Source organism: Ictidomys tridecemlineatus, chromosome 5 (genome assembly GCF_052094955.1).
Source record: "Ictidomys tridecemlineatus isolate mIctTri1 chromosome 5, mIctTri1.hap1, whole genome shotgun sequence".
NCBI lineage: Eukaryota > Metazoa > Chordata > Mammalia > Rodentia > Sciuridae > Ictidomys > Ictidomys tridecemlineatus.
This window is the reverse complement of record NC_135481.1, coordinates 192,753,742-192,781,384: the sequence shown is the minus strand read 5'-3', so window position 1 is coordinate 192,781,384 and position 27,643 is coordinate 192,753,742. Positions and strand designations below refer to the sequence as shown.

The 27,643-nt window shown below is 57.1% G+C and overlaps 1 protein-coding gene across 3 annotated transcripts in view; it reads right to left on the bottom strand.

Moving 5' to 3' along the window:
• Positions 1–3,106: 3,106 nt before the first annotated feature.
• Positions 3,107–27,643, bottom strand: part of Atp9a (ATPase phospholipid transporting 9A) — a 114,298-nt gene continuing 89,761 nt past the window's right edge. For all 3 annotated transcript variants that reach the window (XM_078051902.1, XM_078051903.1, XM_078051904.1), the window contains 13 exons: positions 25,873–25,965; positions 24,594–24,677; positions 23,700–23,870; positions 21,107–21,205; positions 19,545–19,634; positions 19,291–19,435; positions 18,156–18,220; positions 15,860–16,015; positions 13,647–13,711; positions 12,749–12,857; positions 12,163–12,220; positions 10,237–10,440; positions 3,107–7,538 (listed from right to left, as the gene is read on the bottom strand). In XM_078051902.1, coding sequence (XP_077908028.1) covers positions 7,402–7,538; positions 10,237–10,440; positions 12,163–12,220; positions 12,749–12,857; positions 13,647–13,711; positions 15,860–16,015; positions 18,156–18,220; positions 19,291–19,435; positions 19,545–19,634; positions 21,107–21,205; positions 23,700–23,870; positions 24,594–24,677; positions 25,873–25,965 — 1,476 coding nt within the window. In that variant the 3' untranslated portion in view covers positions 3,107–7,401. The remainder of the gene's footprint in view (positions 7,539–10,236; positions 10,441–12,162; positions 12,221–12,748; positions 12,858–13,646; positions 13,712–15,859; positions 16,016–18,155; positions 18,221–19,290; positions 19,436–19,544; positions 19,635–21,106; positions 21,206–23,699; positions 23,871–24,593; positions 24,678–25,872; positions 25,966–27,643) is intronic.

Below are 27,643 nucleotides of genomic sequence, written 5' to 3'. Positions count from 1 at the left end.
TCTTCTCCACAGCCTGTTCTTGTTATTCTCTTTCTTCGGGAGGGATCTGAACGCAGCCCGGGCTCCGGAGTTTCTGACTGCAAAACGCATCAGCCTGGAAACTTGACCCGGGCGGGCATCTTTGCGAGGCACCACAGATCCGGCCACCAGGATCCTTTTCCTGGACTGATTCTTCCTCCAGACCTACCTGCCAATCCTAGGGGGCTGCTCCCTGTGGCTTGTTTTCCAGGACTGTGGACTGCTCTCTGCCTGTGGCACTCCAGGCTACAGGCTGGTATTATTTGCTGGTAAAGCAAGAAGAAATTTCATCCAAGGACTGGCTTCTTCTCCTTTAACCGTCCATGCCATTAAGATCATGCGGAAATACTGGGCATGGGCGCAGGCAGGTTCCCGTGGAGGGGATTTCACTGGAGTCTGTGTGACACTGATGTGGTATGAGACCGTCAGGATGGGTCCCTGATCAACAGAACTCCTTGACCCAATGCCAAAGTCTGCGGGCCCTACCTGTCCCCACCTCACCTCCTCGACTCCCTCTTGGTCTCAAAGCTCCAGCTTCCGGTGCCTGGCCCTACCTGCCCCAGGGCTTTTACACACACCACTGCCTGAAGGCCCGTTCATGGTGTCCCATGGGTCAGTGCTCCTCCTCCTGCAGGCCTCTGCTGCTCTGGCCCTTGCAGAGGGCCCTTCTCGGACTCCCCTCACTTTCTCCACCCTGATTCTTACCGGGTTCTCACCCTCAAGGGCTCATGTCCCGAGGCTGCATCTGTCTGTTTGCTTGCTGTCCCCTGCCACGTTATAGACAGATCCAGTCACTGTGAGGGCAGGTTTTGTGTCTTGTCCTCTGCCAGGCCCACAGCCCACACATCAGTGCCCAACTTCAAGCAGGCTCTCAGTAAATATTTTGTGAACAAATGGATAAAAACGTCAGTACATCCCATGTGTCCCTGGTCTCTGCGATCTTTCTCAAAGGAAAAATATTCATGGGTTTATCTGACCTAATAAAAGAAAACGTTTATTTCTCCTAAATCTCTTGAAACTGGACAACAGAGGCTTAGAACAGCGAGTTCCTGGGATAAGCAAACAGCATCTGCAGGCTGAATTCTAAGAAAGGAGACCTGGCTTGTCACCAAGCATGGGTCATGGGGCCAGTGACTTCATGCCGTGACTCAGTTACCCCAAAATGTAGGGGGAACAGTCAAAGCCTCAACAGGAAAGCGGAGGGTGGCTTCGCCCTGGCGCTCCCCCCAATCCCCGACCTTTGGGGAGACGCTGTGGTGCAGAGGGCTCACCCACAGAAGCGGGCGGGGAGGCAGAGAAACCCGGGATCAGATGCGATTTCCCTGCTCAGGCTCTGGGTGAAAACTGATCTGGGAATGCGTGATCCTCCAAAAATCCACCAGCCCCCGAGCGCTTGAGTTACCCCTCGACCACAGCCACATGGAGAATGAAATCAACGCCCCACGGAAAAGAGCTGACTTTTTTTTTTTTTAAACATTATGCAATGTTTGGGTGAAAAAATAAAAAGGAGGAGGTATCAGGAAAAAAAAAAAAAAAGAACTCATCGTTTTCCCAGAGTGTGGCGGAGCTATTTCTAGCTTTTTATGATCGATTTCACCATCCATCACTGGCCGGGCGTCCTGAGAGGCGCGAAGGCGGCCGCGCGGTTATGTAACCCATTTCAAGTCGGAAATTAGCGAGTCCTGGATGAATCCTGTTACTGTATTCCGACTTCTGGAAAGTCTGCCCCGGCTGCAGTTCTATTTTGAGGTGAGCAAATCCATCATGCACCAGCCTCCTTGCAAATACCGCAGGGCTTCGTGTCACCCTGAGAAGTTTCATAACAAAAACAGCCCCAGTGCGCGGGGCGCCGGAACATTTCGTCTCCGAACCTCGTTACCGGGAGTCCAGCTGCCAATTATTCAAAAATGCAAATATCCAAGATCCAATAAATATTCATCTCTCACTCTCCCAACACATTTTTTTTTTAAACCAAGCCCAGCAAAATATTCTGGTCAACAACATGAAAAGAGATGTCTGTTTCTAACGGGGCCGCTGGCCATGAAATCAATTCCGAAGCCGCCAGAGCTTCAGTGGAAACCCAGGGCGCGGGCAGCAGCGGGACCGTGGCTCTCCCTAGCCTCGGGCGCCCCCTGGCGGCAGGGACGCGTAGCGCCGGCCGGGGAATGGAATTTCACTGCGGACCCATGCGCAGTCCCCAGAGCGCGCTGACAGCGCACGTGTCAGGAAAAGTACTGGGGTCTCCACCTTGACAGCGCCCGAGGACCCCTTTGTCCAGGGAAGCCAATGTGGATAGAAATGGGCAAAGTTATGATTCTTTTTCTAATCAATTAACGCAGAATGGCCCTTTCCAATGAACCAATGAGAAGTGAGCAGCCTTACCCTAATCGCAGCGCTTGGCCAGCCTAATGCAGAATTTGCTTCCGGAGAGATGCACTGACACCATGGTGAAACTGATGCATGCCCAGGAAATGAGGGTCCTCAACCTTGGCACCATGGACATTTCGTGTAGGGTAAGTGTGACAGAGAGATGCCCTGGGCTCTGCAGGGTGTCCAGTGGCACCATGGACCTCCACCCACCAGTGGCTAGTTGCACCCTTCCCCACCTCCCAACAAACTCAGGTGTCTCTGGATTTCATCTGAGCGACAAAATCACCCCTGGCTGAGGTCCCTGGGTTAGATTCAAAAAGCACGGTCCTCCTTGCTTCTTATGCACCAGCTTCAAAACCTCCTTTGCCTAAAAAGTAAGTGACCACAGTCTTAAACCTTCCATCCCTTGATTTAAAAAACAAGACTTCATCGCCATCAAGCGCTGTGTGTGTAAATACCATCTGATCTCTGTTTTTCTCTTTTCCCATTTTACACGAACCACTCTGAATTTCTGACACGTCTGGGAAGGACCAGGGTAACACCACGCATTGATTTGGGTTCCTTTCTCCCCCCCACCCCCCGAATTTGAAATGTAACTGGGAAAAAGTTCTGGACCTGTTAACGCACCACAAGATAAACACACAGTGGGAGCTTTATAGAAAGTTCTTGTTCCATCACCAGAATTCATGATTCCATACAAATCAAAACGATCCCCAAAGGCAGGAAGTACACAAGCTTTATTGGGCAACAGCAACAGGCCACACTGGCACACAATGAGTGGATCCGCTCGGAAACACATGTGTCCTCACTGAGCCGAGAATCCGAATCAACTGGACGGACCCTCCGGCTCCATTAAAGCATCTGCACAGGGATGGTCCTCCATCATGACGCTGTCCTGGTGAGCATGGCAACGAGGGTGACACGGAGAGATCTAGGGAGGGACCCGTGACCCAGACACGGCTGTGTTAACCCAGGACAACAAAGGGATCCATTGGCCAGGATTTCATTTACAAACACCACCCCCCCATTAACCACAACCCCACCTTCCCCGGCACGGGCCAGTTCTGTCCACCGCGGCGCTCCGACCCCCGCGGGAGGAGCTGCTGTAGTCGAGAGGCTCTGGGGTCCAGGTTGGGGAGCACGGCCCACAGGGCGACCTCGGGTCCATTCCAATACACGGTCCATTGTTTCCCCAGGGGAAATGAACAGAATTACACATGAACAACAAAAAACTTTACATTAAAAGGAAGGAGAAATAAAACGAGTTGAATTTACAAAGCTCCTGGTCTATTTTTAAAACGGGAACAGAGCTGGGAGCGATGGAGTTTTAATGCACTAAAAACCAAACAGTCTTCAAAAAGCTCAAGATGACAGCACAGACACGCACACAATCTCAAACACACACAAGATTCAAGATGATAACGGCCGACGGGTGTTTGCTTTCAATAGAAGGGAGCAGGAGAATGTGCACATCCGTAGGAAGTCTTGGCAAAAGTTTACAACGCTGCCCTGAAGGCATATGGGCATGCCCTCCCCCGGGCAAAAATAAGACCAAGTAGAAAAACAAAAGTCTGGAGGAGAAAAAAAGGCATTAACACATCAATTTCCAGTGAGCACAAAATTCAAATTACATCAGAAAGTACTGCCGGTAGGACCTATAATTTCATCAGAGAATAAACTGAGGAAATCTTGGTGGAGAGATGAGGGTATTGAAGATGCGTGCCACACGGGTTTCACTCAATGGGGAGCTCACCTGGGTCTGGGTAGCATCCTGCCAGGGGTGGGAGCAACCAGCTCGGGAGGCTGGAGGCAGGCATTGGTCTCAACTTTAAGACGCTCCCTGGGACTTTCTCCAAGCAGCTCAAGTTAGCATCTCCGACTCCCCCAGCACCTTAGCCACACACGTGCAGAATTAATGACCAAATCAGGATCCAAACTGTCAGACTGGGTGTGGTGGCGCCTGCCTGTCATCCCAGCAGCTGGGGAGGCTGAGACAGGAGGATCATGAGTTCAAAGCCAGCCTCAGCAAAGGGGAGGTGCTAAGAACTCAGTGAGACCCTGTCTCTAAATAAAACACAAAATAGGGCTAGGGGTGTGGCTCAGCGGTCGAGTGCCCCTGAATTCAATCTCCAGTACTGCCCCGCCCCCCCCCCCAAAAAAAACCTGTCAGATGCAGAGGAACCAAACCATCCTGCTCACTCCACCCTCCTCAGAAGATACAATCATAACAAAATCACAGTAGAAGCTCTCACAGGGGCAGAACCTGCTAGTGCCGTCCGAGGGCACAGGGAGCTGTGACTTGTACTTTAAGGAGGTGTTCAAGGGGTGGAGACTGTGCCTAAGGCCTTCAGACCTCAAGTGTCCGATAAAGGTGTCAATGGTGCGCTACAGAAATTCCTTCCAGGTCGATGAACCAAGAGAAAGGCCAACGGCATCCTGTGTTCAAGGCTGACAAACTCGGGAGACACTAACAAAACAGTTAAGTTCCTGGCTTCTGGTTTCCTTCGCTTCCTCCACCACTGAGAACCCGGGCGGTGCCCAGCATCCGGGCTCTGCTGGGGTTACGTGTGATGCCCGAGGTCACGGCTGTGCCATGCCTGCCCTTGGGTCTCCTGGGCTGCCAGCGGTGCACATCTCTAAGTGTTCGGGGACCCCTGGTGGATGACATCGGCAGGATGCCTTCTTGAGGGATGGTCCCACAGCATGGTGGCTTCCATGGGGGGGTTCGGTCCTTCTTGGGCAAGGAAGCTGCCCCCACCCAAGTGCACGAGAGACAGCAGAACAAGAGGCTCACGGGGAGCTGCCCAGCACCCTCACCTTCCAGACGTGGCCTCCGGCCTCCCGGGAGCCTCCTTCCTCCCAGAGGTCAGGTGTTCGCTCATTAGAAATTGGGAATTAAGGAAAAAAAACAAAATCAGAGGGACCAGCTTTGTTCCCTGTGTGCTGGAAATACCTGGTTCTCCAGCGGGGATGCCGATGATCTACCTGCAGGAGCCGTCGCCTGCCTCTGGGAGTCACGCTGGTTCAGGCTTCAAACTTGCCATGGAGTTAAGATTCCCCCGTTCACAGGATCAAAAACGCTGAACGACACTTGTTCCTCCTCCACGGATGGAACAGGGCCTTGCACACGCTAGGCAAGCACTCCACCAGGGAGCAACACCCCCAGCCCTAGTTACTTTTTTTGAGACAGGTTTAAGGCTGACCTCAAACTTTTGATCTTTCTGCCTCAGCCTCCAGAGTCACTGGGATTACAGGTGCGTGACCCCACGTGGGCCCGGCTCCTCCTCCACCTTTGAAACCACCCAAAACCCCCTCGGTGAATATGCTGGACCTGCTCAAGCTTGCTGAGGTTTCTGGACAGAGATCCCTTCCCTAAGCAACCACTCGTGCAAGGGGAGACTTCTTTTCTGAAGGACTTTCTCTGGCAGAAATGGCCGGTGGAGAGGGGAAACATTGCAAAATTACAGAATCTCAAAAACAAACAGAAATGACATCAATAACCTGCAACTCGCTGCCGCCCTAGGAAGTTTTAAAGGGACAAACACAAAATACAAGGGCTTGTCAAGAGCACTCCAAAGCTCAGGTCCTTGTGTCCCCAACTCTCGGAGGCAGGGTCCCTCAGGTAGGTGGCAGGCGTCAGCAAGCAGGCTGTGACTTCCATCCCCGAAGCACACACAGTTTAGTGCCGCACTGAAGCTCTGCAGGGTTTGTGCACATGGAGAATTTGTACAAATTTCGAGACGATGACCACACTCAGCTCTTGCAGACCCACTGACTTAACCCTCCTGTAGTCGAGACTCGAGAGCCCAACAAGGCCCTGCTCTCCCCGCCACGTGGGACACTCCTCGCAGGCAGCAGCCGCTGCTTTATAAGAAACACACGGCGAAGTCTTGCCTACTGGCGGCCTTTCAGCGAGTTCCCTTGGAAATCTGCAGGCAGGGAACTGATTCCAGATCCCAAGCCCCGGCCTCCTCCCACGGGGCTCCTGGCTTTGAAGGCTGCCACCGGGAATGGCGACACGGCAAGATGCCTCGCTTGCTCAGTCCGTCCGCAATAATCCCTCCTAACAGGAAACAGGTTGCTGCAAAGAGAAGAGCCCCGTGCCCTGACCTTTCCGCTCGGGGCCCAGAGGGTCTGAGTCACATGTGCCGCGCTGTCTGAAGAATTAGCCGAGTCTTATCACACTGTCGACACATTTAGGGGCTGTTCAGTGGCACGTTTCCTGCTAAAACAACTCTGCTGAAAATGTCGGGGGGCGGGGGGGGGGGGAGTCCTCAGATGGCCACTGGCTTGGTAATTGTCACCAGCTCCTAACAAAGCAGGATCACACCTCTGGGGTTCTTTTACGAGGTGACAGGTGAAGTTAACTGGAGGCCAGGACCGTTGAGCTGGATCCAGGGTGATGACTGGATTTAGGGCCCCCTCCCCTCCTCTCGGGTACCTTTCCTGATGCTCTGAGGCGGGGCTGCCTGAGGACGGGGAGGATTTCCAAATGCAATCCGGGTTCCGATAACTTTCACCAAACATCACTGTCTTTTTTCTTCCAAACCCTCACTAAGAGCTTGATGTTTTCCTGAAACTGCTTTGTAAGATGAGAAAGACTTAAGAGTGCACATGATAGGACTGTTTAAAAAAAAAAAAAAAAAGCCTTCTACCACCTTCATCTAGACAGAAGCTTTATCACATGACCACAAAATTCAAGTCATAAGGAGCTTGCCCGGGGCCTGCAGAAGCCTCTCTGCGGAGCCACCGGCTGCTGTGTGTTCACGCTCACTCCCACAGGGCTACAGGGCCACAGGGCTCCCTCAGGCACACGGGGGACCTCAGGACCCTCCCTCCCGATTCTTCAGCGTTGGGACTCGGTCCCGACACAGAGCACAGAGCCTGGCCACACCGAAACTGCACATGTTAGCGATGACTGCAAAATCCACAGGTGGCGGTGACACAAATGGAACTTGAACTCAGTCCACCAGGAAAGCCCAGAGGCCAGGCCCCCTCCACCGAGTGCCGAGCCTAGGACGTGAGCTTCGAGTAGCTGGGAGGAGAGAACCGTCTTCGCAGGTACTTGAGGACGTAGAGGGGGAGACAGCTGACCAGGGTGATGACAGACACCTTCCAGAGGAAGGACAAGGTGGCGATGAAGTACACGTCTGCAAGGAAGGACAGCAGTGAGCATGTGGGAATGTTCCAGAAGGCCCGTGCAGTTCAGAGACAGCTACACCGCTGTCACGGGGAAGCAGTCTCCCGCCACCAAGCCCCGTCCTCCACTGGCCCCTGAGGGTGCGCCCTGGGTTGGCAGCACACCCCACCCTCCCGCACCTCTGTCTCGTCCCGCTGTCTGTCCTCCCCTGTGGCTTCCCGATACTCAGGGAGGTGTATTTTTTTTTTTTTCAAATACTAGTAAAAGAAACTTCGGGGAAAACCATTCTTACAGTGTTTTTTGATTTGGAATCTGACAGGGGGCGTCTGAACCCAGCCCCTGGGGAGCCGAGCGACGCTGAGATGCAGGCTTCTGCTTCCTGCAGCTTTCTCTCGGCTCCGTGTGGTGGAGGGGAGCCACCAGGAGGACCTGCGGCACGTGCCAGTGGGCAGAGAGCCCCTGTCCAACCAGTCCTGTCCTCGGGCACTGACGGGGTACGTCCTCCGCTGCCGCAGGACACTAAACCCTGGATTTCAGGTTTTCTAGAGAGAAGAGGCTGCTCGGGGCCCTCACCCAGCCATGGTCCAGCCAAGCCGGGCTTCCTGTTCTGCCTCAGGCCTGAGCCCTGCTCACACAGTAGGTGCTCACACAGGCCGTTCTGAAAGACCAGGGCCGGCGGGCAGCTCCGGTCTTCGCTCCTGTTGTCTTCACTGACACCTTCAAGAGGAGCTCGGAAGCCGGCGGAAGGGCCCTGACCAAGGATGCCTCCAGGTTCAGGGGGGTTTCTTCGACCTTTTTCTTATTATTGTCCCCTAAGGAACCTTTGCAAACTTTGCCCCTAATCTACCTCCCCCACGAAATTTTACCGCCACAGGCCTGCGGTCCATCTGTTACTGGACACACCTGCCCTTAGACACACAGGAAGAGCTGCTCAACCCCACACCTCGGTGGTGGGGCCACACGGCCCCGTCCAGGATCTCTGGGGTTAAGGGGAGTCCAACTACCCAGCTGTGCACCCAGAATGCACAGAGGTGGCATCCTGGTGGCCCTGCATGGGTGCCCCAGGACAGTGCTGATGGGCACCAGCTCAGCCTGGTATCTTTAGTGCTGGTTGGTGGGGGGATACTTTCCCATCTGGAAGTTTCCATGACACTTTTTATTTGGGCTCAGCTTGGGAGTCTGTCCGGGCCCTAGTGTGTCTGTCTGCAGCACACATCTGCCATCTCTGCCACCCCGTGCTTACAATCTCACCTCCCTGTTTGTCATGGGTTTTGTGACATGAAGAGCCATCCCCTGCAAGCCCGCCCCATCGTGTCTGCCCATCTTGCTGGCACAGGGCAGGTGCTCCTTGTGCATCTACCAAGGGGCCAGTGCCCACTACGGTGGCAGCGTCACTCCGCGGGCTGGTTGTACAGAGCAGGAGATTTTATGCTGAGGTCCAGAGACTCCAGAGAGGAGCTGGATCAGCAGAGGGGCCTCCCACCACCAAAATAACGTCTGAAAAGTCTGCACAGGCACGAAGGAGGAGAGGCCATCCCTGCGCCATCAGAAGCTATCTCTCAACCTGCAAAAGAGTAGGACCTGGGTGCCGGACCCCCGCCTCCCCACCGAGCTCTCAGGGCCAGCCCAGCTCACTGGGCAACCCAGAACTGTAGGCAGCCCTCGGGGTTCACAGGGAAGGGGTTCCAACAGGGCGGGGGGGGATGCTAAAACCGCAGATCCCCAAGTGCCTTGTGTGAAACGGCACAGTCTCTGCCTAGCACCCCACAGGCTCCCAGAGCCTTAAATCTTCTCTGATGTCAACGCAAGGCGAACGCCGCGCAGACGGCTGCTACGCTCTATTATTCAGGGAAGAACGGTCAGAAGAGAGGCCAGACACTTAAGACCCGACTTTTTTTTTTTTTTTTCCGCTAAATGTTTGGGCTCTGAGGTTGGTTGAGTTCACGGATGTGGGACCCATGGATAAGGGGCAATTCTGCCCTTACAGAAGTAGAAGGATAAAGGATTCCTCTTCTAAGCTGGCTAGTTCTGTTTTTGTTTTTTTTTTTCTTTTTTCCTTTTTCGATACCAGGGACTGAACCCAGAGGCTTTGACCACTCAGTCACATGCCCAACCCTCTTTATTTTGAGACAAGTTCTCGCTAGATTGCTTAGGGCCTCGCTCAGTTGCTGAGGCTAGCTTTATATATATTATATGTATAAACTGTTGATGGACCTTTATTTTATTTACTTGTTTACATGCAGTGCTGAGAATCCAACCCAGTGCCTCACACATGCTACTCAAGGGCTCTACCACTAAGCCACAATCCCAGCCCCCTGAGGCTGGCTTTGAACTTGCAATCCTCCCACTTCAGCCTCCTGAGCCACTGGGATTACAGGCATGCACCAGGGTGCCCGGGTTTGTGTGGTTTTTGGAAACACACTTTTGGCTGATGAGCAACTCAGTGAAAGTGTGCTTACCCAGCATGCACCAGACCCTGGATTGTACCCCAGCACCCTAAAAATGAACAAAGTAAAAATACAAACACTCGCTCTACTATGAGACCACACCCTGCACCCTCAAAGGCATCCACTGATTCACAGCCGCTGCTTGGCCCAAGGCAGGCACTGGCAAGAACACGGGACAGCTAGCGAAGGGCCGCTGGACCAAGAGCCAGGAGGCGGCGCTGGGTGGTGCAGACAGACACCTGTGCACGCTCGGGGGCTCACCAATGAATTCGTGTAAGAACACCAGGGAGGCGATGTAGCAGGCCAGGCTGAGCAACTCGGCCACGGTCATGAGCCAGTGCCAGGTCTGGATGGTGAGCGCCACCATGAGCAGCTCGGTGAGGATCAGCGACGTGAAGGAAATGGCCACGATGTGCACGAACTCCGACTCAAACAGCAGCAGCGCCCCGTACATGATGGTGCTCCCTGCAAACCGGAGGAATGTCGGTGCAGGTGCCCAGGGCCCGGCCTTGCACAGCCCCGCCCCTCGCACACGCCCCGCCCTTGCACAGCCTCGCCCCAAGCTCTGGCTCTGGACCCCTAGAACTGCTCCTTTACTCTGGGAGCAATTGCTCGCTAAACGAGGCTGCGAATGATGCTTCATGGAGGATTCAAATCTATAGTTTCCTATTTTCCTTTCTAACCTTATCAAATAGATAATCTGTGCAGGCAGAAGGAGGGAAAGAGCGACAGAATGACTAGCTGGAGTTGATGGAAAAACAGAAGTCTAAACATTTAAAATGAGGGCTGGGATGAGGCCCCGTGACAGAGCACTCGCCCAGCATATGAGAAGCCCTGGGTTCTGTCCCTAGCACTGATACACGTACGTGTACACACACGCACACCCACATACACACACGAACACACACATGAACACACACATGTATACACACACACACACACTCTACAATAAATGACGGGGACAGCGGCTGCATGCAGCCACTGGCTAGAGGTATCTGAAGCAGTCAAGGCTGTAGAGACAGCGTAGGACGTGGGTGCCAGCCTCAGGGGAGGGGACATGGGGGGCTGCTGTTCAGTGGCGAAGGAGTGTCAGATTTGTAGGATGGAAAGTTCTGGAGATGGCGCCCAGCAGGGACATGCTCACCACCGCCCTGGATGGTGGTCACGGTGGGGAAGGTTAATTGTTTCCACCACCTACATGAGCTCCAGTGACCAGGGCACAGGGGGGAAGTGGGGAGAACCCCACGCCCCGCCAGGGAAGGGCAGGAAGCACGGGGGTGAGCAGTGGCAGCCTCTCCAGTGCCCAAGGGGCAGGCTGATCGGGACCTAGTCCAAGACACTGAGGGTGTCACTCAGAGGGGACAGCCAGCAACTCTGAACACCCCGACTCTCCAGTGACTGCCCTTATGAACAGGCCTGAGGGTGGCGAGGGCAGAACGGAGGACCGCTCATTACTGACAACTTTCACGCAGACTTTGCATTTTTAACCCACTACAGGGACCGCTCTGTGGTGCATTCTTCCTCCTCCTTCTCTCTCTGCTGCGCTGAAGCTGAACTCCGGGTCTCACACGGACTGGGACAGTGCTCCACCACTGGGCCAAACTCCAGCTCGTTTCACAGGTTTTTTTTTAAAAAGATAGGGTCTCACTAAAGTTGCCAAAGCTGGCCTTGAACTTAGATTCTCCTGCCTCAGCCTCCTGAGTAGCTGGAAATGCATGCCTGCGCCTCTGTACCTGGTTTGGTAAACATCTTTAAAACATTTTTTTAAACACGTCAATGACAACTGAACCCTCTGCCAACAAACTCAGTGGCCTCTACGCTTTCTGATCACGCCATCCACAGTGGAAAATCCTTCAGAATGAAATGCCACGCACACGTGCTTATTGGTGGATTCTACGTGTCCCTGTCCAGACAGAGAGGCCAGGAGCACTGTACAAATATACCACGTGTGTCCGCGAACACACGGAAGCTGGACGTCCCGGATCTGGGAGCACCGTGTTTGGGACGTACAAGTCGACTACACTCTGACTTCACCACCACCCTGGGTGGTCAGGGCAGGAGTCCTCCACCCACCCAGCAGGACTCCGCCTCACTGCCACCCGCCCCACTCCACCTCAGGTCTGGCTCCCTGTGCCACAGGAGGGAGGAGCCCTGCGGTGGCCTTCAGAGCCCAAGGCAGATGCTCACCTTGATAGATGCTAATCAGGACCCATATTAAGAAGGTCTTGTAGGACAGCGGCCGCCCCTAAATGAGAGAAGAGAGGTCAGAGCAGGCTACCGCCTCCCAGGGCCCCACGGGCCTTCCGGTCACTCTTCCTCGACCCACACGAGGCCTCCTCCCTGCTTCCACCCGAGAGACCACTGCACAGTGAACCCTGGGCGGCGGCCTCCCTGACAGGGAGATAAATCTTTGAGGAAACGCCTCTGAAGGCCGCCGGGGAGACCTCCCACAGCCACACCACGGTCACTACGTGTGGCTTCTGGACGCATGTGGGGGGCACTTCTAGGGGCAGATGTAACTTGCAGGTCAACATGGGACCCCGGGGCTTTTTAAGTCAGCAGCTCTGTCCAGTTTGCCACCTCATACTCCTTACAGGGCACTCGTCACCACCCTGAGAAAAGGTCCCCAGAGCAGGAGGGCACGGGATCAACCGTGTCCCAGCCAGACACGGGGGTCAGCGTGGAGGAGAAGGAGCAGGGAGGGAAGACGGAGAAGGGGGGAAGGAGAGGATGGGTGACCGGGAGGACACGGGCCGGGGGTGACCTGTCCCACCTTGAGGAGGTCCTTGTAGAGCTCGGGGTAGAGCATGGCCACCTCTGACTTGACGTCCTTGTCCAGGACCAGAGAAAAGACGGGGAACATGGTGTAGATGGTGGAGTACCTGGGGAGCAGAGGGCCACGGGTGAGACCCGCCAGCAGGACCTGCCCGGCCCAGCTGTCCCTCCGCACCTGTGCACCAGGCGCCCACCACGCCTGAGTCAGGCCCGGCTTGCAGCCCTGGAGGCTCGAGAAGTAAACAGACAAAACTCCTGCTCCGGAGTTTCGGGCTGGTCTCTGGGTCACCAGCAAATAAACTAATAACCAAGCCCGGAGGAGGAGACCCTCACGGGGAAGAGCGAGCGAGGCCTGTGTGTGCACACGTGGGGGTGCAATCGCCAAGGGCGGCTGACGAATGGGACGTCTGAGTCCACACCCACAGGAACAGCCACACCAGCGTCTGGAAGAAGAGCCTCCCTGGTACAAGGCCAGCCAGTGCAAAGGCCCTGAGGCAGGCGGGTGGCTGTCAGGAACCAGTGAGGAGAGGGTGGTGAGGGAAGCTGGGGCGGGTCACAGGCGGTCACATGGAGCACAGCTCAGGGAACCCCTGACTCCACTCTGGCTAGTTGTTCCTAGTCTTCCAGGACCCAGCAAAGGACACTCCACCTTTCCAATCAGAAGCAGGTGAATCCAATGGATGCTCTCAGGCTGAAGCAACCAGCAAAGCCCAGAAGTTAGCGGACTGTGCCGGACACCCCGGGGCTACTCCCCTGCTGAGCCCGCCTTCCCGGGGCCACCAGTCCACAGTGGCCGGGGGACCAGAGGGTCTCTACACGATGCTGCTTCTCGCTCTGTGGCATTTTAGGGAAGTTTCATTAAAAAAAAAAAAAGGAGACGTGGCCTGGATCCTTACCCGATGATGAGGAATCCTTGATAGAGGGGGACGGAGGCGAAGTAGAAGACAGAGGAGAAGACCGCCTGCACCAGGAGAAAGAGGGTGTCACCGAGGGCCCAGCAAGGGTCCCCATGTCCACCTAATAAAACACCCGCCCCTGCACAGGCACGGCACACGGAGCCGAGGTTACACGTGCTTTGTGAGTGGGAGCTCATGTGATTGTGCTGACATTGTCCCCATTCTACAGGTGAGGAAGGTGAGGCCCAGAGAGGGTGAGTGGCTTGCTTAAAACCACACAGCTCCTCTCGGCCAAAGCCAGGCGTCAGACTGCTTCACCCAGCTCCAGCGTCCACGCTCAGTCCCTCTGAGACTGTGAAGCTCCAGGAGCCGGGAAGGCTTTGCACACCATCCCAGCACATCTCCAGAGCCACCCCAAGCTTGAGCCTAAAGCTGCCACAGTCCACAGAAAGGGACATGGAGGAGAAGAAGGGCCTGCAGGAGGAGGTTGGCCCTGCCTCCAGGACCACACCCCTGACAGCTCAGAATGACCGCTGACCAGCCACTGGCCTGCACTTGGGGACTGTCAGGGATGAGCCCTGTGCGCTGCACCAGCCACCTTCAGGCTGGGTGGCGGGCCAGGCTTTGCTTCCCACGTGCCTCCTAGTGTCTGGGGAAACAGCACTTGGCGGGTGGCCTTTGCAATCAGACAAAGCCAAAAAGACACCTGTAAGTCCCACTGAAGGCCTCGTCCCCATCCAGGAGGTATTAGCCACCGCGGGAAGGAGGAGGGGACTGCATAGGGCTCACCGTGCCCCAGGGCCCCTGCACACCCACAGGGTGACTGCGGGATGGCAGAGTCGACTCATCTCCACCAGATAAAACCAGAGGGGGCCAGGGTCGCCTGGAGGCTTCGTGATAACCAAACACGGAGGGAACGTGGACGGTCCTGCTCACCAGGGCGCTAACCAGAGCAGCTCCCACAGCGGGCAGAGAGCCAAGAAGACCCACGCTCGCCGGCCACGGAGCTCAGATCACAGTGCCACTGAGTGTGGCCGTGGGACACTGGGAGCTGCCCGGTGCCATTCTCAAATGCCTCGTCACCCGGGTGGGACTGTGACACAGGAGGCTGTACATCAAGAAGCTCTGCTGACTTCACCAATCAAAACGAGGCGCCCCTTCCTCTAGGAGGGGCGCGTGGACCACGGTCTTCATCTGGACAAGAAGTAAAAACGCCGCGTCCCTGTCTGTCTGAGACCGTTTCCAGGGGTCACTGCAGACGGGGTTAAAGGCCATGTGCAGCACAAGGGGCAGTGCCACACCCCGGAATTGTCCTTCTGAAAGATACGGCAATGCCAGGCCCTGCTGGAGTCCCCAGAACAAGCTCATCCGTCTCCCAGTGGCCGACACCCAGCATTTCCCAGCTCAACGGGTGAATCGACATAAATCAACAGGACAGATGTGGTCTGAGGAGCCGCAGCTGTTTAGCGCCGGGACATTTTGATGGAAAGCACTTCGAGGCCCCACTCACGATGCAACAGACATTAAAAACGCAAAAGCCACCCCAACAGGCCTGGGTGGGGCCCAGGAGAGAGAGCGCCCTCTGGGGACCCCGGCAGCACCAACCGACTCACTCTGTGTGATTAGAAACCTCTCCGGCAAACTGAAAGGCCACCTGGGAAGGAGGTGGCCTCCGCTCTGGCTGTAAAGTGGGTGAGGCTGTGGCAAGGATGGATGTGACCTGCACTGCAAGCACCCAGCTGACACCCAGGTCCAGGAAGCGCTCAGGAGAACCAGGCCACTCTCTGGGGTTCCTCCCGCTGTCCCTGCCTCTGCACCCCAGAAACCAGCATGTGAGCACTCACTCTGTGGTCTCCTCTGTGCCCGTCACTCTGGCACACCAGGGAGAACTCACTCCTGTTGCCATACTGCCACCATGGTCACCTACCTGCTCCATGCCAAGCACCTACGGGCTCCACTGCTCATGTCCACGCCACACAGCAAGCAGGGCCATCGCCTCTCAAGAGAGGAGCCATGTGGAGTGACTTGCCCAAGAGCCACCAGCTAACACGCCACGTGGGGGATTTAAAGTGGCCCAGGAACAGCACCAGGCCTACTCTGAGACCCAGGCTTTCTCCACACCTTCACCTGCACCTGGGCACCAGGACCAGCTGCCTGCCCACTGCATGCTGTGGCCATGGGCACCTGCACAGAGGCGCCAGCTGCCCACCCACCTGCATGGTACTGATGCACAGGCTCCTGTGGATGACGAACTGGCTGAGGGCGGCCGACCGCTTGTAGCTGTTGCGGCCGTGCACCATGAGCAGTCGGCCCAGGTGCTTGAACTGCGTGATGGAGAAGTCGGCAGCCAGCGAAGCCTGTTTTCCTTCCTGGAATCCAAGGAAATTGGGCACCGTCAGCAGCACAAGAGGTCAAGGCGGACACGTTTTTTTAATTGAAAAAATAAGACATGGTAAGGAGATCTTTGAAGAAATTCAATAAGGAGGTTCTTTGGTTTCAAGCTATATGCAGTTGGTGGTCCAAGTCTAAATCTGATTTAAAAGAGGAATTTCTTTAAATAAAGAACATACTCCATCACGGAGAGTTGTAACGTGGGGGTCAACCGAGCGTGCTCGGGAGCCCCGAGAGCTCGTGCCCGAGATGCGCACAGAAGCCAAGAGCCACTCGGGGGTCTGTGCTGTCCACCGGCTCCCTTCAGAGGCCAGCACGAGGGGGACACCTGTGCTGTCGACACTGAGGTGCAGCAGCCTGAACACAGCTCTCCGCGTGCAGACGTGGGAATGACGTTGGTGCAACCACCTCGTGGAATCCCCTTATTTTGAAAGGTCCCTGTTGGGCACCGGTAATGGGGCCGCCGGACACCGAGACCCCGACACACAGGGGACCAGCAATTTCTCTTCTGTGGTGCACAGGGACGGGAACAGATCAACCCGACCCACAGACACTGTGGCCCATTCTGCCACCGTCCCAAATGCTTCAGAAACAATGTCACAAAAAATAGCCTCCTCCAAAAAAAAAAAAAAAAAAGAGAAAAGTGTTTTACATTAGAGAAGATTAAAGAGACATGAAAACATGCTGATGAATGAAATTTGTGATCCCTGATTGGTTCCTGGATCTTTTTTTTTTTTTTAAAGCTAGATGACATTTCAAGGACAACCGGGGAAATGCCACCGTGACTCTCCTACACTACGGTCACATGGGTGTTAAATCTGGGGCGATACGCTTCTCCTGCAGGCACAGGAGAACACCCTTGTTCTGAGAGCCACGCTGAAGCACTTAGGGGTGACACGTGATTACGTGTGCCATTTACTTTCAACTGATTCAGAGAGAGAAAGCGAGAACGTGGCAAGTGTTAACAATTGGTAAATCAAAGCAGAGGGCAGATGGGTATGCATTGTTCTATTTCAAATTTTCGGAACAGATGACATTTTTCAAAATAAAAAGAGGGTAAGACACGATGTCTGTACATACTCTGATGTAGAACAAAATCCAAGATGGAATGGATTTAAGCAAGATGCATAACAAAATGCATGGTGTGTTTTTAATTTAAGATCATACACAAAAGTAATATATCTATACATACATGTGTAAAATACGTTTACAGTATATGCAACAGACATGTGCGCCCCCAACTGTACACCCATAGAAAAATGTTGGATGAAGACCCCATGTTGGTAGCTTGATGCAGTTTAAAAGATGCACTTTATTTTAAAATCATTTTAATTTTTCATCATAAGAACTTACTACTTTGATGCTCTTGAAAAAAAAGGAGGACTCGGAATATAATTTTTAACAGAAGGGAAAATGGTTTTTTGTTTTTATATAGGAACTTATAAAGAATTTTATTGAATTCAAAATGCTTCTTCAAACCTACATTCCAAGAAATTCACCAAGATTTCAAATTCAATCTCTCACTCCAGAATCATCTGCCTTTCTAACTCAAATGATCAACCGCTGGCTGGGAACTGAAGAAACTGTGGGAAGGGAAAAATTCAGCCAGATCATGAGGATGGGCAACAAGGCCCAGGGGAGCTGCCGGGCCCTGCTGGGGCCTCTGCGCTTACTCAGACGGGTTCCAACAAACCTGGAGACCAGTCTTCCCCTGGCCGTCTCAGCGGATCACAGGTGAGAGAGAGCAGGGTAGACCATGAGAGGCAGGCAGGACGGGAAAAGCAAAAATTGCTCTACAGCAAACTAAAACTCATTGCCAAGGACTTTTAGAGAGGGTGGATGGCCACCACACTGCCTACGGCCCAGGAGACCGGCACATGGCCCGAAGACCCTTGGATTCTAGGAACGTGGAAAACACATCTTTTTTTGCTGCTGCTGTTGTCGATTTAGGTCTTGGCGAGCAAAAGGCCAACATCGTCTGTCTGTACCTATGCCACCGTGCTGAGGATCTGGCTTCCAGGTGCTCCGAGGTGCCTGGGGCCCTGTGCTCCTTACCTAGACTCTCCATGGGAAGAGGGCGAGGAGACCCCAGAGAGGAGCGGGGCGGGGGCGTCTCACCTTCCCCTCCACCCCCACGCCGCAGTCGGACTCCTGAATCATGCTGACGTCATTGCCACCGTCCCCTGCAGGACACAGAAAGCAGAGGGAAGGAGGGGAGGTGAAGAAGGGCAGGAGAGACCCGCTGGCAGGGCCACAGCACCAACAGCAGTGCCTACGGGTGGTGGCCAGCACGGTGGCCCCACTTCCAAAAGGGACCCCTTCCCCTTTGGATTCTTGTAAGCATTATTTGGGCGTCACCGCCCTGTTCCCAGCTGGGAGGGTGAAGGGAGCCACCTGCGGCACCTCTCAGTAATGACCAGCAGGGAGTGGAGCCAGACCGGCTCTGCACAGTGGGGTCCTCCCTACCCTAGAACGCAGGGACCCGGGGCCAGGGCAGAGGAGAGGCGACTCCTGGGCCCGCCTACGTGCCCTCTCCCAAAGGGAAACACCAAACACTACAACCAGGGCAAGTCAGAGCCCCTGGTGGGGAACAATCACGCCCTGAGCAAAGTGGCCCAGGGAGTGCAGAAAAACCCGGTCTGTGTCCTGTTAGCCTCACGGAAAAGAAATCCAATACAGAGCGGGACAGGGCCAACAGAATGGGCCCCATCTGCCCAGGTGAGCTTACCTACTGTCCAGGTGAGCTTACCTACTGCCCAGGTAAGCTTACCTACTGCCCAGGTGAGTTTTCCCACTGCCCAGGTGAGCTTTCCCTCTGCCCAGGTGAGCTTACCTACTGCCCAGGTAAGCTTACCTACTGTCCAGGTGAGTTTTCCCACTGCCCAGGTGAGCTTTCCCACTGCCCAGGTGAGCTTTCCCACTGCCCAGGTGAGCTTTCCCTCTGCCCAGGTGAGCTTACCTACTGCCCAGATAAGCTGACCCACTGCCCAGGTGAGTTTTCCTACTGCCCAGGTGAGCTTACCTACTGCCCAGGTGAGTTTTCCCACTGCCCAGGTGACCTTTCCCTGTGCCCAGGTGAGCTTACCTACTGCCCAGGTGAGCTTACCTGCTACCCGGGTGAGCTTACCTACTGCCCAGATGAGCTTACCTACTGCCCAGGTGAATTTTCCCACTGCCCAGGTGAGCTTTCCCTCTGCCCAGGTGAGCTTACCTACTGCCCAGGTGAGCTTACCCACTGCCCAGGTGAGCTTACCTACTGCACAGGTGAGCTTCCCAGTGCGTTCCTGGAGCAGGCGCACGATCTGGGCCTTCTGGGTGGGGGCGCAGCGGCAGCAGACGACCGCCGGGCACTGGCAGGCCAGCTCCATGAACTCGTACTCATAATACTTGAGACAGACCTGGGGGGTGCAGGGAGCAGGTGGGTGGGTCAAGGGCACCCCCAGCCCACAGCTTAGCCCCTGCAGCTCTGCCCCACAGCTCCAGGCTCTCGAGGGTCCCCGTGCCCACCTCCAGGGAGTCTCCAGAGATGACCAGGGCACAGTCGTGCTTCCTGCGGAAGGCGTTCAGCTCAAGGTGGGCCTCTCCGCGGTTAGTCACCTGCAAGGGACAGAGAGATGGAAAAGCCTCGCTCTCTGGAGGTGACAGAAGAAGCAGCAGTTTCCTGGAACTAGGGTGAAGACGATGGCCAAGGCCCCTTCCCCTCCTCTGCCACCAGACCCAGAGCCAGATGAAGTCCCATCTGCCATGCTACGGAGAGTAGCACAGCCACCATGGCCTTCCGCCCCCTGGGACCAGAGCTGTCTGCACTCGTGTCAGGGGCCTGGCAGTGTGCCAGGGGCCTTTCACTCACTGACACAGCGACCTACGAGCTGCCCAACGGTAACAGCTCATCCTACACTCAGGGACAGCGAGGTGGGGTCCTTGGCCTGCCTAAGGTAGCAGCTGTGTGCTGGAGGGCAGGTCCTAGAGGCCAGCGTCCTGCGGGGCTGGCAGCTGCTCTGCAAGGGACCGGATGTTAAGTGCTGCAGGCTTTGCAGACCCAACCTGACCCTCAAAAGCAGCCAAACACAACCTGTAAGCCGGTGGGCGTCTCTACATCCCAACAGGACACAGCACATCGCAGCCACAGCCTGCGGGCCCTGATTCCAGAACCCAGCTGGTTCCTGTGAGTCTTGGTAGCGACATTCTATAAGGTTGCTGAGAACACTGAACCAGCAGATCCCCAAGGGCTCCTCTAGGGGCACAGGACGGGATCCTCCAGGGCTCTGCCCACTCCACGCTGGTCAACACCCACGCCTGGTTTGTGTCTCTGTCTCGAGATCGCTAGGTCCCTTAACGCTGCCCAGCACCACAGCTCAGTGGACTGTACTTTCTCCTTAAGACGCGTCCTGATTCCTTGCTCAGGGTCACTGCCCAGTTCCAGGGCCCGTGCTGAGGGCCACTTGGACCAGCAAGCTGCCAACCAAAGCACAAAAACGCTAACACTCGACACTTAGCTGGGCTACGGGAAAGCCACTGATGACAGTCTGAGAAGTGACAGGAGAGGGAGACCATGCCTGCCCGGCCTCAGCTGGGAAGGTGCATGTCAGCTTCTAGTTTTTGCCACGTGACACGTATCTGCGAACGGCCGCGAAAGGGCTGCAGATACTGGTTTTGTGGTCACAAATACAATCACGAGAGCGGAATGCACCAGTAACATGGGCAGAACATGTGCACAACGCCACAGCTCCAACCCTCGCTGGATCCCCTGATGCTCTGGTTCTTTCTTTCCAGAGACCTTGGCCTTGGGAGGGTCAGTGGAACTTCCAGAAGCCCAGGCACATTCTATGTATAGAGCCTGGCTGTGTCTCCTGGGGGTGCAGCAGACAGGACCTCCAGTCCCAGGAGGTCACAGTGTCACCCGGGGCTGCAGCCCACCCAGAGGAATCCCTCCACCTGCCCTGGTCACTTGGTAATCTACAAGCCAACCAGGTGGCCAGCTGCTCCCTTCCCCCTTTAAGGGCTCGACTGAGTGTCGCGGTCCCAGGACCAAGCACCCCCCATGCGGCCCCAGCACAGAGGTGCTTCACCAGCCGGAAGACGTGGATGTCCTGGTTCCTGGTCACCAGGTGTGCGTTCTTGGCTGTGCAGGTGGCGGTCTCCAGCTTGTCCCCCGTCAGCATCCACACCTGGAATCACGGCAGGAAGGGGTCCTGGGTGCCCGTGCTGGGTGCTCCCCAGAGCACTGAGCCGACACGCTCCGACCCAGTCGCCTCCCCGACACCCCAGGAGTGCCCCGTCCACTCTGGGCCTCAACAGCCAGGCTGGCAGCAAAGGCAGAGCAGGGAGGTGTAGAAAGACCTTCGCCACAAGCTGCCAGAGACACCCCGAGGCCGGTCCGTGACCTCGTAATCCCCCTGGGAATCCAAAGCAGCACGCAACCTATCCTAAAGACTATGATGAGGGGTCACTTTGGCTCCTACAGGAAACTCTGATCTGTGACCTCACGGTCCTTCTCCATGCTCCAGACAGACGCCAGGTGCTTCCCCCTCTTTTTTCAAATTGTTCTGCATTTCATTTCTGTGGGCCCAGAGAGGGCAGGTGCCCTGCCCAAAGCCACACCGTGAGCCCTTGTCCTAACCAGGCCCCAAGTCTGGGTCTTCAGAGTCCAGCTGGAACATGCTCCCTGCTCGCCATCTCACCCCGTTAACCCTCCCCACAGGGAGGGGTCTGGGAGTCAGGGTCCGGGAGTGCTAGGAAAGAAGACGCAGCAAACGTTCCCCGGGCCCGTGCCACCCGGCTGTGCTGCACCTGCTCAGTGATCTCTCCTCCACAAAAACCGTGAGGGGGGACCCAGAGGCACCGAGAGGTCAAGTCACCTGCCAAAGGTCACAGAAGTGGATGGGAAGCCAGGTGGGAACCCAGGCCGCGAGGGAGCCCCTGGAGTCAGCCGGGGGCAGGGGGATGCGTCTGGTTTCCCCAGGTGTGTGTCGGCCTGACTCAGCGTTCCCAGGGGACCTGGCTCGGCACCGGCATCCTGACTTCATGTAAGAGAACCCACTCCAGGAAGGAGCTGGGGGTCTGAGTCTGGGAAACTGGGATCATGGCTGTCCCACAGCTGACGCCCCTCACTGAGGACAGGAAGGCACTGGGAGACGTGCCCGGGACCCCAGCTCCAGCAGCGGTGCTGCTCCCCAGGGTGAGGACCTCCCGGCAGGGTCTCGGTTTCTGTCAAAGACCGGGGCAGAAAACGCCCAGGCTCTAACACTGCTGGCCCGCGAAGGGTCACACCCCGGACATGACCACCCAGCCAGCTGCTGCGGTCACCCTCCCCCGGAGCAACCAGAGAAGTCAGGTCCACGGGACGGGAACCAAACACCTGGCCCTGTGGACAGACAGTGCTGAGCAGGAGCGAGAGCCCAGGACAAGGTGGACACAAGCAGATCTCCAAAGCCCAGAGACAAGAGGGCACAGACCCCACCAGGGCCAGGGTTCAAACACCAAGGGCAGCAGAGGCAGGTCCCTGGCCCCCGAGCCACACACACAGGATCCTGTTGGCCATTTCCTCACTACACCAGGCCCCTGAGCCAGAGGCTCGTGATGGACCTGATTTCCAGGGACACCTGCACACCGCGAGGCCTCACTGGGCTGCGTGCTGGTTCCTATCTGGGTCTAACCCACACTCCTCCCAGGGCCTGGCCTGAAGGAGCCACTTCTGCCAAACTCCAGCCCCAGGACGCAGCAGGGAGCCGCTCCCGAGTGCAGCCAGGGGACAGCATGTTCTCAGAGCTTCGAGCCTGTTAACTAAAGGGCGTGGGCCACGTGCCAACCACGGCATGTATGACGGTGGTCCCGTACGACCGCAAGGGAGCTGGAAAACCATGGCCTAGTGATGTCAAAGCCTTGGTGACGTCACGGCACAACACCCCCCACGTCACATGAGTGGTGACACTGATGTGAACAGACCCACGCTGCCCACAGTTGCACGCAGCCTGTGACGCATGATCATGCAGACTTGCTCCTGGCTCTCCAGCCACCCCCCCCCTCCTGGGGCAGCGTGCTCTCCTGCCTGGGGTCAGTGTCAGGGCAGGCTGCTGTGCACGCTGCAGCCGGACACCTGTGCTCAGGCTCAGGACAGCACCAGTGACGGCCGACCACGAGGGTCTCGCAGTGCCCTCTGGATGTCTGCTGACCATCTATCACGCAGGGGCACAGGCACAGGACTGGCCTCCCTGAGACAGGGCCTGGACCTCTGGCGCCCTCTACTGGCCCCTTGAGAATAAAGGCTGGACTTTCTCCCACCCTGAACAACGTGCAAGGTGAACAGGGCACTCTGCTGGCCCGGGGCTCTGTCGGGTGGTCAGTCACTGCCTCATTCATCCACAAGGACAGACGGCCACCAGCAGGCCAGTGGGCAATGCCACGGGCAGCGTGTGCACACTGGGTGCTGAGCTGGGCCCTGAGCCACCAGGAGACACATGCAGTCCCAGCCCTCAGGGAGCCTGTGATGGGGAGGTGGCCAGAGAGGGCAAACACAAGGACAATGGCAGTGGTGGCCCATCCCACAGGGGCACTCTGGTCCCCTCTTGCTCCCCCCACCCTCACTTTCTTCCCTCTGAAGTCCTCCCTCTGCCGAAGGGACCACTGACGTCACCGGGCTCTGCTCCCAGGCGCCAGCCCTACCTTGATGCCCGCGTTCCTCAGCGTCTCCAGCGTGGGCCGCACGTCGGCCTGCAGCTGGTCCTCCACGCCGGTCAGGCACAGCAGCTCCATCTCCATCTCCAGGCTCTCGATCACGGTGGCCACTTTGAGGGAGCGGTCATGCACGCTCAGCTTGGCCTGGACGTAACGGGCCTGGCACACCAACACGTCACCGCTTAGGGAGGGGAGGGAGCGGCCCACCCCGCCCAGGCACGCTGGCCCTGTGCCGGGCACCAGGGGTCCAGCAGGGAGCAAGACCAGGACCCCGGGGACATGCAGGGGAGGGGAGGAGCAGGCCACAGCCTCATTCAGCTCCCAACCTCCACTGCAGCCTGAAGCACTCGGGCTCCAAGCCACGTCACACGCCTGCGTGAGCTGCCTGATCAGGTCCCCGGCCCCAGAAAGAGTTTGTTCCAGAGGCAGATGGATGGAGTGAACGTTAAAAGACACCAACAGGGGGCTGGGGGTGGCTCAGTGGTAGAGCGCTTGTCTAGCACGTGCGAGGCGCTGGGTCCAATCCTCAGCACTGCATATAAATAATAAAACTCCTTGAACATTAATAAAAATATTTTTTAAAAAAAAGACCTGAACAGGGAAGTTACATGGGCGATGGGTCAAGAGCGACGAGGTGGAGCTGCCTTAGACAGCTGGTCCCGGAAGGCTTCCTGGAGGAAGCAGCATTTGAGCTGAGACCCAAATGAAGCCAGGGAGTTCTCTGGGGCGAGAGAGCTCGGGGCAGAGAGGAGAGCAAGTGTCAGGTCACAGCGCAGTGGGGAAGTGGGGGCTCAGAAAGGACGTCAGGGCAGCTGGGAGTGAGCAAGGAGGCCCCGGAGGGAGGTGTGCCGGGAGGTGGGCGGGGCTGCAGGGACAACGCACCTCAAAGTCCTGATACTGCTCCTCTGCTAGCGACTTCTTGGCCACCACCAGCACCCGCAGCCCCTCCCGGGCCATGTTGCCGCACTGCAGAGCAGACAGAGGTCAGCGGGGGCTGTGCTGGGCCCTGGCCCTGAGACCCTGGACACCGAAGTGCCCTGTGTTCCTTCCAAAGGGGACAGGGGAAAAGAAAACTGCTTTCCCCAAGTGACGGTCCCCAAAGCCAAGCTTCGTGGGGAGGCTGCAGAGGGGAGGCCCACAGGTCAACCCCAGCTCCCACGCAGGCTTTCTGTGACGGGCACGGCATGTTTCAAGACTCGAGTCTTAAAGGCCAGGGAGTGCTGGCCGGTGGAGAAACCCAACAGCTCTCTAATCCGGGCATACTTTCCCAGACAACCTCTGGCTGTACAGCGGCTGCTCCCGTGGGCCCCCAAAACACGCTGTCAGGTGAAGACCACTCCGCGGGTTCCACATGCCAAGCACAACCCTATCTGAAAAACACACCCAGCCTGGGGGGTTTGTCCGTGGGACTGGCTGGCCGAGGGGCCCTGGTGTCCAATGCCTGCGTGGCATGATGATGTCACTGAACGTCACACAGGGAGTTCCCCTGGAGCCGAGAGAGAGAACACTGGTGGCTGGACAGACCTGAGCCTCCTCCCGCTTCTGGCCAACGCCCACCTCACAAACTGGGACCTGTGGCCCCCCGCGACCCCACGCCCGCAGTCACCTGCCCCTAGGGTGTGAGCTGGGCCTGTGACGTGCTCCTGGCAAAAGGTAGCAAGAGTGAGGGTGTCACTTGTGGGATTAGGGTGCCAAAGACGGTGACTCCCAGCTCGCCTGCGCTCCTCACTTTGTGAAGCCAGCTGCCAGGCTGCGCACGGCCACAGGGAGAGGCCCAGACGGTGAGGAACAGGGGGCGGCCACCAGCTGGAGAGACCTGAGGCCTTCAGTCCAGCAGCCAAGAAGCCGAGAGCTACCCCAGCCCTCCGTGAGCCCAGCAGCAGACCCTGCCCGGGTGGAGTCTTCAGGGGAGATACAGGCCCCACTGGGTCCCCACTGCGTCTGCAGGAGGCCCCAGGGCAGAGGCCCGGCTGGGCCACACCCAGGTCCCTGACCCACAGACCCCATGAGCAATAAGTGTGTGCCGTTTCCAGCTGCTAAGTCTCAGGGTGGACGGTCACGCAGCCACAACAGAGGCCCAAGACAGAGGCCGGCCTCCACACTGGGCGCAGCCTCTCCACACACGCTCCTGAGGCCCAGGGTCACTCAGCGCCACGCTCACCTCTTCCTCCAGCCAGTCATTGTACTGGACGATGCCGGCCATGACGACGTCCGCCCCCTTCATGTAGAAGGTGATTTCTCCCGTCGATTCATCCTAGAGGGGGCGGAAAGGAATGAGAGCAGGAAGGACACACTGCCTCTGCCCCGAGGCCCGCTGCCCGCGGTGGAGGTGGGGGCGGAGTGAGCGAGCCGACAGGATGCCAATGTCTGCCACTTGGACGAAGATAAAAAGCAAGAGGGGCCTCGCTTTGGGGCAAAGGCCACAGAAAATAAAACTCAAAGCGCTTGGAAAATCGTTGAATGATAAAAGCGAGATCAAAACAGTGAAGACTCCTGTTTTTAACGTCGTTACTGCTCCGGGGGAGTGGACGCCCACGCTCCTCGACTACTCGATTATTGCAGATCTACCCAGGGAACTGCCGGACGGTCCAACTGCGGTCCAGGCTGCAGCCCGGGGGCCTCAGCTCAGCTGACCTGACGGGCTGGATTCTCCGCAGCGGGGCGGCCTGGCCTCCACCCACCACAGGCCAGCAGCAGCCCCGTGGGGATGACGAGAAAGGCCTCTGGACATTAGCAGATGTCCCCCGGTGACAGTCTCAGCCAGGAACCACACGTGGGGGGCTTTGCTAGGACGTGGTGACCCAGATCTTCCCGCCTTTCTGATGGCGCCGCTGCCCGGGCAGGAGGGCTGTGTGCACTGGGCAAGGGGCTTCTCCTCCCTGCCTCAGCTGAGAGTGCTCCCTGCAGGGACCGTCATGGCCCAAACAAGCCGTCCCGCGGGGCACGGGCCACATCCAGCCCTCCCGTGCCCGTGCTCCTGACGGGACGGCAGCAGGCCCCTGGCCGCGGTCAGGTGGCAGCGCACTCCCCACGGGGGCACCTGGCGATGGATGTCCAGGGACGCTGATGGTTGGCATGACTCAGCGAGTGCGGGAGGGCATGGGGTGCTGCTGGACGCCCACTGGGCGCTCCTGCTTGGAGGCGTGTGGCCCGATCCCCCGCCCCTCCTCCAGGACTCCAGACGGGGGAGGCGGAGCCTGGACAGGGCCCCTGACTCCTGGGCCTCAGTCTTGCTGCCGGGGAAGCCCAAGACAAATCCCCCAAAGCCTTCCCTGAGAACGGACGGCGCCCAAAGGCAGAGCAGGGTGCAGGCCTCTTCTAAACCAGCTTTCCCGCACCCCAGCCGGACAGCCGTTAGGGACAGCGCTGACTCACGGGAGTCCCCCCAGGCCACGAGGCTCTGAACATGGAAGCCCGGGAGGCTCCCTTCCCCTCCACCCAAAGGGCGCTCACCAACATGGCTGCAGGAAGCCGCGCCCCCCGCCTGGCTTCCTTCACTACACAGAGGCTCCAGGGAGCTGGGGCGCGCTGTCCAACGTAAACACCGAATGGACATCTCCTCGGTGAGTCATTTCCTCCCGCCCAGTTCATCGCCAGTTTACTCCGTTCCCACGTCGTGGCAGAGCCGCGCCGCACACTCAGAGACGGCTGCCTGTGCCGCACCGCAGTGGGGCTCCTCTTCCCACGTGTCCTCCCCGGCACCTGCTCAAAGCCTCGATCACCCGGACGACGCCAACAGCACCGGCTCACTCCACGTGGGAAGCCGGGGACGCGGTGGACAACTTGTACCAACAAAAACCCAGCAGGTGACATGACCTTCCTTTGGAAAGACAAGTGTCCCAGAGCCACCAGTGTCTCCCACCTCACCTGCCTGCTTAGGGACAGAGCCCTGTAGGGCAAAGAGAGGCTCCAGGTTCGGCCTGCCTTCCCAC